General features: G+C 35.5%; 1 protein-coding gene across 1 annotated transcript in view; it reads left to right on the plus strand.

Annotated features, from left to right (window-relative positions):
• Positions 1-4,474: 4,474 nt before the first annotated feature.
• Positions 4,475-14,331, plus strand: part of LOC149800001 (protein strawberry notch homolog 1-like) — a 146,082-nt gene continuing 136,225 nt past the window's right edge. The window contains exons 1-2 of the mRNA XM_089959534.1: positions 4,475-4,627; positions 9,868-10,064. Of these exons, the coding sequence (XP_089815660.1) occupies positions 9,868-10,064 (197 nt within the window). The 5' untranslated portion in view covers positions 4,475-4,627. The remainder of the gene's footprint in view (positions 4,628-9,867; positions 10,065-14,331) is intronic.

Here is a 14,331-nt window from a genome sequence, read left to right on the forward strand (position 1 = left end):
GGCACACACTCGCTCGCCCGTCAACAGCCCACCAGTTTAATCCTAAACCGGTTGAGCTCTTGCCAAGGAAGTCATAGTCTTGCATCATCATATTTTGTTTTTGTTCAATGTAGATTGTAGACTGTAGACAGGCCTTAAAGCACCAGATGCATCTGAGAGCGACTTACACAGATTTCCATCTCTTTTCTTCAATCAGTCTTTGAAAGTTGATAACATGCTACCTCGATCGGCAAAGGCATTCAAAATTCTTCCATATGATCTATATTGTCCTTCCATTCAGTTGTCATTGCTTGAACGGATCTGCAAAATATGTCACCTCTATGTTGCTTCACAAGTCTTGTTGAAGAAGCATGTTCAACAGCAACGACAACGCGATCTTGGGCCTAGGCAATTACCACATGCTCCTCAACCGCAAAGAATTCGGCCAATACGAGTGGCTGCCAAAAGACAGAGAGAGCTGATGGCAATTATTGCTCATGGAGAGATGTTAAGCGCGGAATGGTTGGATGAAGATGATGTTGACATGTCGGGTGTATCGGTTCCACAAGAAATTAATGAATCAGCCACTATGCCAATTCTAACAATTGAGGAACACTTGGCTTCCCCATGGGAAGATGATAGAAGCTAGAATATAAACTCTCGATATTTTCATGAATTCAAAGTGTTATAGTCAATTTGTAATCTGTTAAACAAGTAAAAAAAATGTATTCAAATTTATTTGTAGACCTTTTAATTTCCATAATTCTATTTTTAGCATAAAAGCCAGCCGTATAAAATATTGTTAGTTTGTAGATGGGGGGGGGGTAAAATTTTATTGGGGGGGTCACTGAAAGTTTGACAGTTGCTGACAAGGGGGGAGGGGATAAAAAATTGCCTAAAAATTGTTGACATAATTAATGGACGTCCCCGTATCAAGGATATGCCATGTACACTGTATCAATGATATACCACGAGATGTAAACATTTGTCATTGAAAGGAAACGAGGCTTGCAAAACAGAGAATGTAATTCATATCATTACATGTAAGATCTGTAGCATCCAGTATGTCAGAGAAACTGAAAAACTACACAAAAGGATAAACCTTCATAGATCTGATTGGATGACAAAGAAGCTGTACAGAAGCCCAGTCGCAGAACACTTCTCCTCCCATGGCCATACTTTCAGTGATATAACACTTATAGCAATTGCTCACAACCCCAAATAGAGTTCCGAAACCAGGAAAGGAAAGGAATCTTACTGGATACGCCGCCTTAGAACATTGAAACCAAGCGGTTTAAAGCAAGACTAGAAAAAGACAGCCATTCACAAATAAAATTACCTCTTTGCAGCCGGCAAGTTCTCTTTTCAATAATTCTCTAAATTTGCTTATTAGTCACCCAATAACCCATACTTACTACTACAACAATTAAATATCCGGGATATAATTTGTGCTTAAATACATTTACATAAAATAACAGATGATGCCATGAGTCATCCATTTTTATGTCAATATAAAATATATTTCAGCATCCGTAACAAGTCATAGTCATGTAAAGTTTTACAAAGACAACGGTTTGTCTGTTTTATTTGTTTGTCTTGTCTATGTTTTGTATTTGTCTTTGAAAAAGACTCATTAAGGGTCGAAAGCACTTTAGCTAGCTAGATACTAGTTTTGCACTGTTCGTAGTCAGTTTATTACATTTTTCTTAATCAATCCCTGATAAACGTGATCCCTTGCTCCAGTGCACTTGAAAGGACTGTTATTCGCCATATGATTTGTATTCTTTATATATATATATATATATATATATATATATATATATATATATATATATATATATATATATATATCTTGAAACTTTATCTGAGGCAGTGATTACGTTTTGATTATATTGCAATCGATATTCCACGTAATACTCGCTTCACATGAAGAACCGTATTGTAGGCTGCCGAAAACGGCTTTGTCCACATGAAGCTATGGCGAAAAGAGAGGGGGAAAAACCAGAACACTCTTGCCAGATCAAAGTGAAAGTATGAACGGATTAAACTTAAAAATTGACTTCAACTTTTTCACGTCCTCGGAATGTTCTGATGTTAATTTGGATCAATGCTGACGACGAGTCACGGCAATTGCCACTTATACGTGCTGTCAGTAGCTGTATGTGGAGACGAGCAGATTGCTGAAGAGATAACAATGAGCACGCACACATGCATACAAATTGTTACGAATTATAGGTTCCTGCATTTGTATGAGTAAAAAGAAAACATGTTTATGCCCTGTCACTTGAATCTCGCTGTTTACAAAGTAGTCCTAATATACTATACTATTTTTATGCACAAGGTTCGTGCACGTGCGTGCACTATTAATGTGTTCAGTATTGTAAAATACTGTACGATGCTGATAATATAAAGTTAATGGAGAAAAACAAAATGAGCATATAATAAGTATATTTATTACCATTCTTATTACTAGCTAAAGAAGACATCTGTTTACGCTGTCACTTGCATGCTTGCTGTTGGAGGAACCCCAGCTACGACCTGTATGACACAGTATATGTCTGCTATCGCTAGCTTAGCATTTTATCAAAATAATTAAACGGGGAAGATTACAAAGCAGCTGTTATGTCACAATCCATTTAGACAGCGGACATAATACTTTTTTATTGGCTTATTAGCTCTGGAGGCTCTTAGTTTCCTACCAAAACCTTCAGTTCCATTATTTTCTCTCGAATTTAGTGTTTTGACTGGATAGTAAAATGGTACATATTTAATAGATATGCAATAGCTCTTAACATCAATTTGCTTTTCTGTGCTATTTGCATAGGCTCCAAAGAGCACTGTGCATAGTCTAAACCATCCTATTTGCGAAAAGTTACCAGTTTTCCTACTAAATAACTGTTTAAATGATCATAATGGTATTTTCAATTACTGCGTCTCTCAAGTTTGTTGTTGTTGTTGTTGTGGACATTGCGAATATCACGAGCAATCGTTTGCTTGTTTAAAAGTTATGTTTGTGGCTCAATGAATTCGTCCACATTGCTAAGTTTACCATCTCTACTTTCAAATGGACGTAACAGCGTCTTTAGTTTATTCCTAAACAAATGTAATCAATTGAAAGATAAAGCCTCTGCTACATGAGCGTACATTGTTTGTCTACAATCAAAACAGTTCCTAATACAACATACTAATTTTAGGCACACATGTCGTGTAATATGAAGCCGCGCAATCTGGAATAACACTGCCCGATTCTGACAATGTCAAGTTAATGGAGAAAACAAATGAGCATATAATAATAAAGATTACTACACTAAACATACCTATTCAAAAGACTTTCTACTGTGTTCGCCTAGTTTTAAAGAAACTGGCGTCGTCTATAAAGTCGGGGGGATTTTTTTGGAATTGGACAATTCCAGTGGCATCTAATGTACTCATCAAAGAAATAAGCGTATATCCAAAAGTTAACGGAAAGCGTGATCATGTAGCGTAGCTGTTGACTCGTTCTCACATGCATTATGAGACAAAACAACAAGAAGATAAAACTCTATTGATATAAAACTCTATTGATCTCATACAGACGAGATGGGTATTAATTGCGTCAAAACACGGATACCGAAGCATTTTGTTTCATTGAATGGACTGAATGACATCACAAACACGATTTTATGTCAGCAAGTCACACATCTTCAGCTATCAAAACTTAAATTATGTTCCTATATATTACATTTCTTCAGATAACTAATGTATATTTTTATAACATTAGAATCAACATTCAGCATTTTCCAGTATTGCCAGTGTCAAAGGTCTGTGTGCCGTCTTTGTCTTTATGTGTCTTTGTCATCTCATTGTGCGTGTTTGTGCGTCTTGCTGTGCACACTAACTTTAAAGCAATTAACACATAAATCAGTGGTTCCCAAACTTTGTCGGGCCACAACCACTTTGTTTATCATCAGTTTCCCCTACCGTACCCCATGAAAAGCATTATTCAGCATTAGCGCCCCCACCCCGTCGGTAATCCCCCCCCCCCCGCCGGGCGGTACCTATCACTTAGGGAACCACTGACATAGATTATACGTATCTTTATTTTATTTATTAACTGAAACATATACCAATAACAGGAAATTTCTCACTAAATGTTTAAAAGTTAATAGCAAGCTTCTCTTTTCCCAACGCTTACCACACGTATATTAAAAATATATGCCCTCCCCGGACTTTGCTGCATCATTATTAAATTAGATAAAATACGTTATAAATAACGATAATGATAAGATTCCAGTTTTGGTGCCAAAGGACATTTCTTAATGTGTATAATAATTCATTATAACTGTGAGTGAAAATAGACATTTAAAAACATGAACAAGATACGGATAACGAAAAACTTTATAGTTTTATATAATTGAAATCAAAATATTTTCCACCATTGTCAATTTGAAATGTATATATGTGCCGGCTTTGCTTTTTTTTTACCCTGTCTTTGCCCGTCTTTGTGCATACCGGTCTTTGCGCGTCATTACGGTGTATAGCAGGTTCCTTCGCTTACGGAAAAGCGAGTCAGATATATACATGGCGGGAATGGTAGATACAGCTATTACGAACGAGTCAGCAGTTTAAAGATCCATGTATTAGTTTCAGCCTTGATTTCAGATTTGAGGTATCAAGATGTTAATATGGGCAGAATATACATCAATGTTTCATATAGTGGCAAAGTTTTAAGACGGATAATGATAAATAAAGCTGGAATTGACCATTTGGTTCCCTATCGGGACAACAAACAATGCAAATGAATGTGTGTAGTTGATGGGCTTGAGTGTGATTGATTCTTGTCTATGAATTTGAATATGTCCTTAACAGGCAGGTAGCCAGAAGTCAAATATCTTATTGAGAGCTGGCATGACAACGTCATAAGAACAGAGGAAATACTGTTCAAATCTGCAAGTATCAGTTATGCAGATTACAAAGTATTTGAATTTAGAAGAGCTGCGTAATTTACAAGAAAGTCTTTTGAAAATTTACAAGATATTAGAGAAGGCTGCATTAAATTCCGTGTAAATGTACATTAACTGAAAGATGAAACATATATAATTTACATAGAAGGCTAAAGAGAAAGTAGCCGTACATGGTCTTTGTAAAACTTTTAAAAGAAAGAAATTTCGTTGTCTATATAAACTTTAGGAGGGTATCATCAATCAGAAAATTAAACCTAATGCTATACTTTACTTTAATCTCCCGAAATATGTAGCTGTAAATATGAATGTACCATACTATAGTAAATGACATACAAATTGTATAGGCATTCAAAACTATTTCAGTAATAGGTTTCATTTGTCAGAATTTGATTTCACATACCTTTAAGTGATTATTATTCACTTTATTTGGATCCTCGTACATCCATGTTCCTTTTGATCGTCATTATTTACACCCTCCATGGCTGCAGTCCACATAAAGGTGTGATTCAGTACAGACTAGATTGAGTATCACACAGTGATGTCATCATGAAAGCAGTGAAAGTTGAAAACAGATTCATACTACACAGTTATGTGTTATGATAGACCTGGCATCCTCTTTCCTTGACCCAGAGGCCCAGTATGGCTGAGTGGACTAAAGTGCTTGCCTTTACTGATCACTGCCATCTCAACTTTGATCATTTGGGTTCTAGTATCATACTTGGCCATTGTGGGTATGTGAGAAAGCTGCCAGTTTCTTCCCACGAGTCAGTGGTTGTTACCAGGGTTTTACTCTGGTTCTTCCTCCTCCACTGGTTATTGACCCAGCTTAGTACTAGTTACCATTGTAAAAGTTCATAGTGATAAATTCTTTTCATTTTTTTTATGACATTTAATATGCAGATCAATCAACATTCTTGATGGAATAGGCTTTGGTTAATCTAGTTAAGTAATACATTTTAGGACAATTAAAATATAATCTGAGTAAATGCACCTACATGACCTTATGGATTTTACTATAGCCAGTAAAAACACAGTATTGGAAACTATAATCATGATTGTTCAAAAAGTGCAGATATGTTCCTTTTTGGTAGATGCAGCAAGGAACCACTTTCCAGGCAAGCCAGATATTTCAAACATGTTTGTGTGCATTACTTGAGAGGGCAATATGTTTATTACAGTGTGATGGTGGAGGGAAATTTAGTGTGTAAATTACTTGAAGTAGTTCTTTAATATACGATTTGGCTAATTTTGGACTTATTTACACTGAAATTTGAAGTTACCACCCCCTTCTTTTCTACATGAAGTGTTTACTTGAGCTCTGTTTATGTCAGACCATTTTTTACCGGTCAGCGCACGCGTCCACTCTCTGCGCATGTCGGATAGTCCGGTGGCGGCGCGTGTATACATTTCATTTTATATATGCTTTTCGACCGGTCCAGCGTCGGGTCGGGCAAATCGCTGTTTGCGGTTGTTGAAGGTAGTACAGTTGCCATTGCGTGGCGTTAGACCAGTCCTGTGTGGTTACAGAGTTACTATATCGAGACGATACGATTGTCTGGTTTGTTTTGGGAGTACAAGATGGTAAGAAATTAAGCTTGGCCCCATTAATTACATGATTTATCAAATTATTTCATACTTTCCTAATTTACTTCCGAAATTTAGTCTCCATCCACCTAAAACACACCCTTAATTTGTAGTTGCTTATTTAACTAATTATTTACTTTAAATAACCTTACTATTTTCATTTGAATTTCATCTTTGCTTCTTGATTTCAGTAAGTAATAACTTCACTTTAATAAAATGAGTTATCTTTCTTTCTCTTCTCTCAGTCGTTCAACTTTTAGAACTTTCTGTCTTACTTTCCCTCTCTTTCTCTATGATAACTAAATTATATCACCGAATACCCTTTTAGTAGAAACGAACCTGGGTTAGAATAAATTAAATAAGTGGGGACTATTTCAAGGCTTCACTCCATCCGTTTGTCCACAAACGTAGCTGATGTGCATAGATTTTGTAAAGAATTGCCCCTGTTACAACAGTAATGTAAGCTTCCATAAAAAAACATAGTACAGTGCAAGCAATGGTGGTAGAATTGCCAAAGTACTGTATTTACTCACATATAAGTTGAGTTCAAGTGCAAGCAACATGGACCCTGACCTGTAATTTATTAATTTGCTGGAAGATTAAGGTCTGTACTGTTTATTTTACATTTACTTCTAACAGCTAGTATGGATACAGATCTAGTGTATTTTGCAATGGCAGATCTGGGTCTATGCAGTTTGAAGTTGAACTTGACTTATAAATATAGATAGGAAATACTATCTCATTTGTTACAAATGCTAGTGCCACATTTATTTTCTTCGTCCCTTTAAAATTGCTCTTATGCCCCAGATTTGGAGGACAGGGATGCAGAGTCCACCTTTGGGATCCTTGGTGTATTACTCTGTGATCCATAGGTGGGATTTCTCAGTACCGAGATGGAACTTTCAGATAGCATTTTAAATAGGCATGCTGCTGCCTTGTTCCAAAATAAGGACAGGCTTCTTTGCAGAATAGGCATGATTCTTGCAATGAGACAACTATGCCTATTGAATTGCTGTGAGATTGAAATGTTACCTTTATATATATTGATGTGTACATTAAATGTTGGCACTTGCAAAAATTGTCAGAATTTCAAGAACATGTTTATCAATTTAACATTTAGGGGCTTATGCAGTTTGTGGATTTTTTATTTGAAGTTACTGACATCTGTTAGTGTAACATTTCTGAGGTAGTGTCAATGATGAATCATCAGATTTCTTAATAGGGAGCATACATAAATGCATAATTCAGTGAAATATCAAACTTTTGTCTGAAAAGAAAGCTTTCAGAGAAAGAATGAATTACTGAAAGAAAATTTTAATAATTGGTTATGACTAAAGTTGAATAGAACCCATATGTATAATGGAAAACTCCATTGTGTTGCCCTTTGACAGCCATATATATATAATCAGTATTTTTCACAGTAAACCTTTGTCAGTTACTTCAGAGTTTTTATATCCAACTTTGACATCATATGGGTACACTATGCTTAGCTGTAGGTATCAAAATGCCAAGGTGCAGTTTGCAGTTTGTTAGAGAAAAACTACAATTTGCAGCAGCATGGATTTTTAACTAGGGTAGAAAAATGTATGTGATGACATTTCATCTAGCTCGCATCTGTTTGCACAAGTTTTCACTACTTACCAATGATTTTTTCAGAGTAAGTTCAGTGAAATCAGAGCCTTCTATCTTAGCCATACATCCATGTATACAGACGGTTCAAAAGATGGAGACAAAGTTTTAGCAGCAATTCAAAACAGCCCAGTGCACTATCTCAACCAGGTTACTGGATAATGCATCCGTTTAATCAGACAACCATAGAGTAGCCTACATGAAGCTCTCATACAATTGGGGGAGGGGAAGCATTCTTTACTGTTGGCTGCCTTGTCACACTGCTATCAAGGGTAATACAAGGGCAGATAAGGCAGCCAGAGCTGCCCTGCAGTTACTTATTTCCAAAAAGAAGATTCCTTCAGATAATGTTTGAATCATCATGTTTATTATACTTGGATAAAATCTCCACAAAAAAACTTTAAGAGAGTGCCATCCATTATACAGAAGAAATGAGAGTTGAAGTGGTATTGTCTCATTTGCAAATGGGACACTCATATCTGACTTGTGCATACCTTTTTAAGGGTGAACCTCAACTGGGATGCATATCCTGCCTGTGTCCAATGGCATTGGAACACACTGTTTAATGTTGGCTCTCCACCCATTGAACAGAAGTATTTTATTGTGATGTGCTTTAATGTGATGTGCTTTAAAATACTATAAGGACATAGTACTAGAGAAAAACATGGACATTTTGAGGGAATATGAATTTTACAAACAAACTGAAGGGTGTTTTAAGGACTTTACACGTGTTACCTTGATCTGTTTTTTCATATACATGTTGCAGAATTTTAAAATCATTAGGTTTAATTTTCTTCTTGTACATAATGTTTACACTAATTTGGAAGGATTTATCTTCATAATTCTTGTAAAATTCATTTTAACATTTTTTTTTTTATACATTTGTTGGCATTACATAACCACTGCTGTTTAGCAAAAGAAAATATTCCATTCCTACCAGTTTGTATAATTGTGTTTGGGGCACCTGGTGGCTGAGTGGTCTGAACCGCTAGCCTTTACTGATCACTGCCATCGCACCTCTATCCGAGTGGTTCAAGTTTCAAGCTTTGCCACTGTGGGCATATGAGAAAGCTGCCAGTAGCTTTTTGTGGATTGGTGGTTCTTACTGGAGTTTTCTCGGTTTTCCTCCACCAGTTTTCCTGGCTGCCATGTATGGCCTATCTTGCCCTGAGAATTGGTGTTGAGCCAAAAATGACTACAACAACATAATTATGTTAAGTTACAGCTGTTCACAATTGAAACAGTATTGGGATTAACCAGTTATTGAGCTGAATGAGCTCAAAAAAGCTGACATGTGCCTGTGATGAAAAGGGAGTGAAATGAGATTAATGTGGCTATATTTCTTAACATATGAACCCAAACTTTGCCTAACTTTACAGAAAAGTTTTGTAAATAATGAGTGACCCTTGTCTCTGATTAAATCAGACAAATTCGTATTTGTCTCATAGACTAATGTTTTTGATCAGTTAACCAGAAATTTTAAAAATTGTTACAAAAGTAACTCATTTTTTCTGCAACTAATTGACTGGATTTCCTACCACCTTCTCTCTCTAATGAAAACATTTCAAGCTTTTGAATTTGACAAACTGACATCTTGAGTTACTCTGTCACTGGAATACAGGATATACATATAGAAGTGAGGTAAGAGATGTTTACGTGTTGATTTGCATACTATGACATTATCTAAACAATACTTTCCACATGTTTGACATATTTCTCACATGTTTTTCAGATGGATACTGCTTCCTCCCTTCTGTCATCATCCCCACCCCTCCACCCTGTGCTGCTGCAGATACAGAATTTGAATGCGAAGTTTGGCCAGCCAGTGGCAGCACCAGTCCTTCCAGCACCAGCAGGACAGGGGTCAACAGATCAGCTTGGAGATGAATTGGGACAAATAGCAGAAGAAGGGTTACATGAAAGTATAAGGCATGCATTGGACTTCTTTTACAGCCTTTTAACTATTTTTTAAAAACTTTTTAATTCATTGTCCAGTGTATGGAGGAATTCAGTTGAATGAATATCATATTAATATAACCTCTCCCATGATAAATATCTGTAAACATCAGCTGTGGCACAAACAAGGTCATGACCCTATGTGGTGGACTTGAGGTTTAAACATTTGGGTGCAAAGGTGGTATGCTAGTTGCTGTTCTAGATACGTGAAAAATATAATTTCATTGTTCCACACATATATTTGTATAGCGGATTTCATTGTTAAATGAATACTTTATGGTAAGAAGTAAATTAAGGTGACTTAGTTTGATGACAGACTTTTAATATAAATGAAGATGACATGAAGTACTTACAAGTCTAGCGTCAATAAAGTCAGATTTGTCTCCCCTTCAGTAACATAGCATTGTATTGATTGAAAACAAACTCACAGCTTGAATTACATTCATAAACCGCCAGAGCTGAACTAATCAGTACATTTGCACTGATTAATATCTGCTACTACATTGACATCACAAGGCTATGTCTGAGTAACAGATTGTTTTATTTACTAGTGAATATAGCTGGCACATGACAGTTGCATTTTTGCAGAATAAAAGAAGAAAGAAGAAGAAAGAGATAAGACAAAATGAATTCATATGTGCATATCATTAGAACTTAGAAAATATTTTCAAGTATATCAGTAAAAGTGTGTGAACAATCCCAAGATTAGCTAAATGTTGCGTACCCTGTACCCTGATGATAACGTTTCTTTTTTGTGTATTGTAAATGGCTGGATATGCATTAATTTGGTAATCAGTTTGTGATTTGTTTGAGGACATTTAATTAACAGAATAAATAACAGAATAAAGACAACCTGCCCTGCTGAGTAAGTATGGCTATTACACCTACTTGTTATTTTATCCTTGTGATCTCATGATGTTCTTGATGTCTAACAAGTATTTGTTATTCTATCCTTGTGATCTCATGATGTTCTCGATGTCTAGTCATTTGATTTGAGACTAAACAGTATTGTGTCAGTATAAATCTTAGAGTGCTGATATTTTCATATAATTTGCTTTAAAATTAACATTAACATCAAGTTGAATGAATGTGAATTACGATAACAATAATTTCTTTTACAAAATTTAGTGCTCATATACAAAACTGTAAAAGTGGCAGACGTAATGTGTTTCATAATTTAAGTTGTCTGATTGGCTGCAGTTTTTCCATGTTTTGTGCAACCTGACAACTTGTGGAGGCAGGTATTGATCCCCTTTATTTACTGGAAGAAAAGGCAACCCAAAAAATATTAGGTTTGTACTTGCTTAACATTTAAAAAATCTGAATAAAAATGGGTACATGATAGCTTGATATATCATTCATTTTATTTTGAGAATGGCAGTTATTGCATGTAAATTTAAAGTTGACGTTATGAAATTCTGACTTGAAGAAAAATGATATTTATATTTTCTTTTTAGCTCTACTGGTCATAGACCAGAAGAGCTTATGAGATGGTCTTTTGTCCATCGGCCTTCTGTCCCTTAGCACAAGTTTGTTGCTGCTGCTTCTCGTAAACTACTCTGAGGATTGCCCTCAAGCCTTGCATGTAGATTCTGCACATGGGTTGAACATCCTTCTTGAAAACTTGTTATAGCTAATCCTTCTAAATGGATGGTCTTGTCAACATGATGTTTTCACTTCAAGACTTCTTGTGATGTCTAATTGATCCTAAACTAAAATGGTGCCAGTCTGATGTCTAATTGGTCCTAAATTAAAATGGTGCCAATCTGATGTCTAATTGGTCCTAAATTAAAATGGTGCCAATCTGATGTCTAATTGGTCCTAAATTAAAATGGTGCCAATCTGAGCTCCATTGTGGACGTCACAGTGGCCATCTTGAAAACCTTTTGTTGTTACTTCACTTGAACAGGAATTTAATATTCTCATGGTGTTTTCGCCTTATAATGGTTCAAAATGAATGACTATCTTGAAAATAATATTTTTATCACTATTCCTCCTGAATGGAAGGTCATACAAACATAGGGTTTTCACAAAAGTCCTCTTATGATGTCTGGTTCATCCTAAATGTAAATGGTGCTGATGTCCAAAACAGCTGCCACAGTGGCCATCTTGAAAGTATTTTTACTGCTATTCCTCTTGAACAAAAAATAATATTACTTCAGGGTTTTCAGCAGAAGGCATTTTATATTGTCTGGTTAGTCCAAAATGAGTGGCTGTCTTGAACATATTGTTATCATTACTTCTGAATGTATAGTCCTATAATTATGGGATTTTAATAAATTCCTGTATCAATTTCGTCCTAATGGTGCCTTTCAGGCATTCTTTATCTCTGCCACAGTAACCATCTTGAAAAGTTGTTGTCACTACTTCAAGATGGCTGTTAATATTGAAATTGTGCTTTTACCAAAAGATTTATTATGACTTCTACTTGGTGCTAAATAGAAATTGGTGCCAATCTGATATTGAATATGGCCATCATGGCACCCATCTTAAAAATCTTGTTATTGTTACTCCAACAAAGCCAAATGTCATATCAAGATAAGGTTTCCACCAGAAGGTTTCTTATGATGCCTTGGGGGTCCTAAATGAAAATGATGACAAGTTGACATCCATTATGTCCACCACAGCAGCTAATTTGAAAATATTGTTTTACAAAAGTATTTTCTCAGTAGAAATACAATATCTGATGAAATATTGATTGAATAAAAATGTTGGGAAATGCTTGGTAATGGCTACACTCTAAGAAATAAAGATCAGTGATAAAGCTCTGTACAGTTTTAAAGTTTTTTAATTGTGGTTTAATTTAATATTTTATTCAGTTTGAATGTTATAAACATACATATGATATGCAGTCTTCTATTCAGATGTAAAAATAGTCAACTGATGGTCATCACTATGCCAATGAACATTTCCATGAAAAGTTAGTTAAATGAGCACTTAGAGGCAAATTTGGATTTATTTTGAGAGCTGTAACATGTGTTGATTAAGAAATTACTTGTCTCACCTGAATATAATACTCAGGGCTTCCAATAACGCACAAACATGCATCCCAGATGCAATAAAATTAAAACTGCTGCATTAAACCCCAAGCTTAAGAGGCCCGTAGGATGCAATACAAATTGCTGAACCAATTGATTTCCAGATTGCAGAAATAGTTGAGATTTCTCAAAACAGAGGTTTCATGGCTTTTCTATGCCATCTGTTAAGGTAATGCTCATAATTATGCATTGTGTTCATTTTCATGTGTAGCCGAATAAGTATAGTGTTTGTGATCTCGCAAAGGACGACACTCTAAGGATTCAAATTAAATTAGAAGATAAACCCTACGATAATAAATATTGCTACCATTTGTTACTTTCACGTCATTTTTAGTATCATTTCATTCATTCTTATCAATTTGAGAATTCTTTTTATAAACATAATTGCAACGTAAGAATGTTCTTTGTTTTCTATTTATAGCAACTGTATATGACTCATTTAATTTCCATAAAATAGATGCATTTCATCAGTTGGAACTTCTCACAGTTTCATTATATTTATGATAAAATTAGGTAGCGAACCAGTCCTTGGATTTATAGAAAATGGCGCAGGATTATAAGCAAGAGGCTTTATGGTGTGATTCATGTTATATGACGGAAAATGTTAGAGCACATGGATCTTGAAAACTTGTCAGATCATAAAAAAGGACAAATCAACACCGTTTTACAAACTTTAAAAGAAGAATATGAGAGTAATGTAATACAGCACTCGGGATTGAGCACATGAATGCTCATTGCATTTAAATTAAAATTAAATTCACGATCATCCAGTTCTATAATTAAGATGCCTCACCTGATATTTTTGTTTGGAGGGTATGACGTATTACTGTCTAAATAACGGCTTTGTGTAGCATGTTGCCAAGTTGACTGATGTATGAATATTTAAAGAATTACAAATAAGTAAAACTGACATGGTTTTGTGTCTCTTTATCCACTTCATGTATGCCCAACATGCTTGTGAGAGGGAACTGCCGGTAGTACTCCTATTTTCACAGAAAATTCTATTGAGACCTCCCCTCTCTCTTGCACACACATACACACACATCGACACCCAGCTTACTGCAGAAATTATAAAGTGGGACCCTTTAATATCTAGTAAGGTATAAAAGTCAAATGTGGGGATCCTCAAGACAACATAAAATATCCATTTAACAAAAAGCCCTGATACTTGAAAGCAGACACAATTTTTCTCTGTTTTAAAG

This window comes from Sinohyriopsis cumingii, chromosome 5 (genome assembly GCF_028554795.1).
Source record: "Sinohyriopsis cumingii isolate HCF-2022 chromosome 5, ASM2855479v2, whole genome shotgun sequence".
NCBI classification, from domain to species: domain Eukaryota; kingdom Metazoa; phylum Mollusca; class Bivalvia; order Unionida; family Unionidae; genus Sinohyriopsis; species Sinohyriopsis cumingii.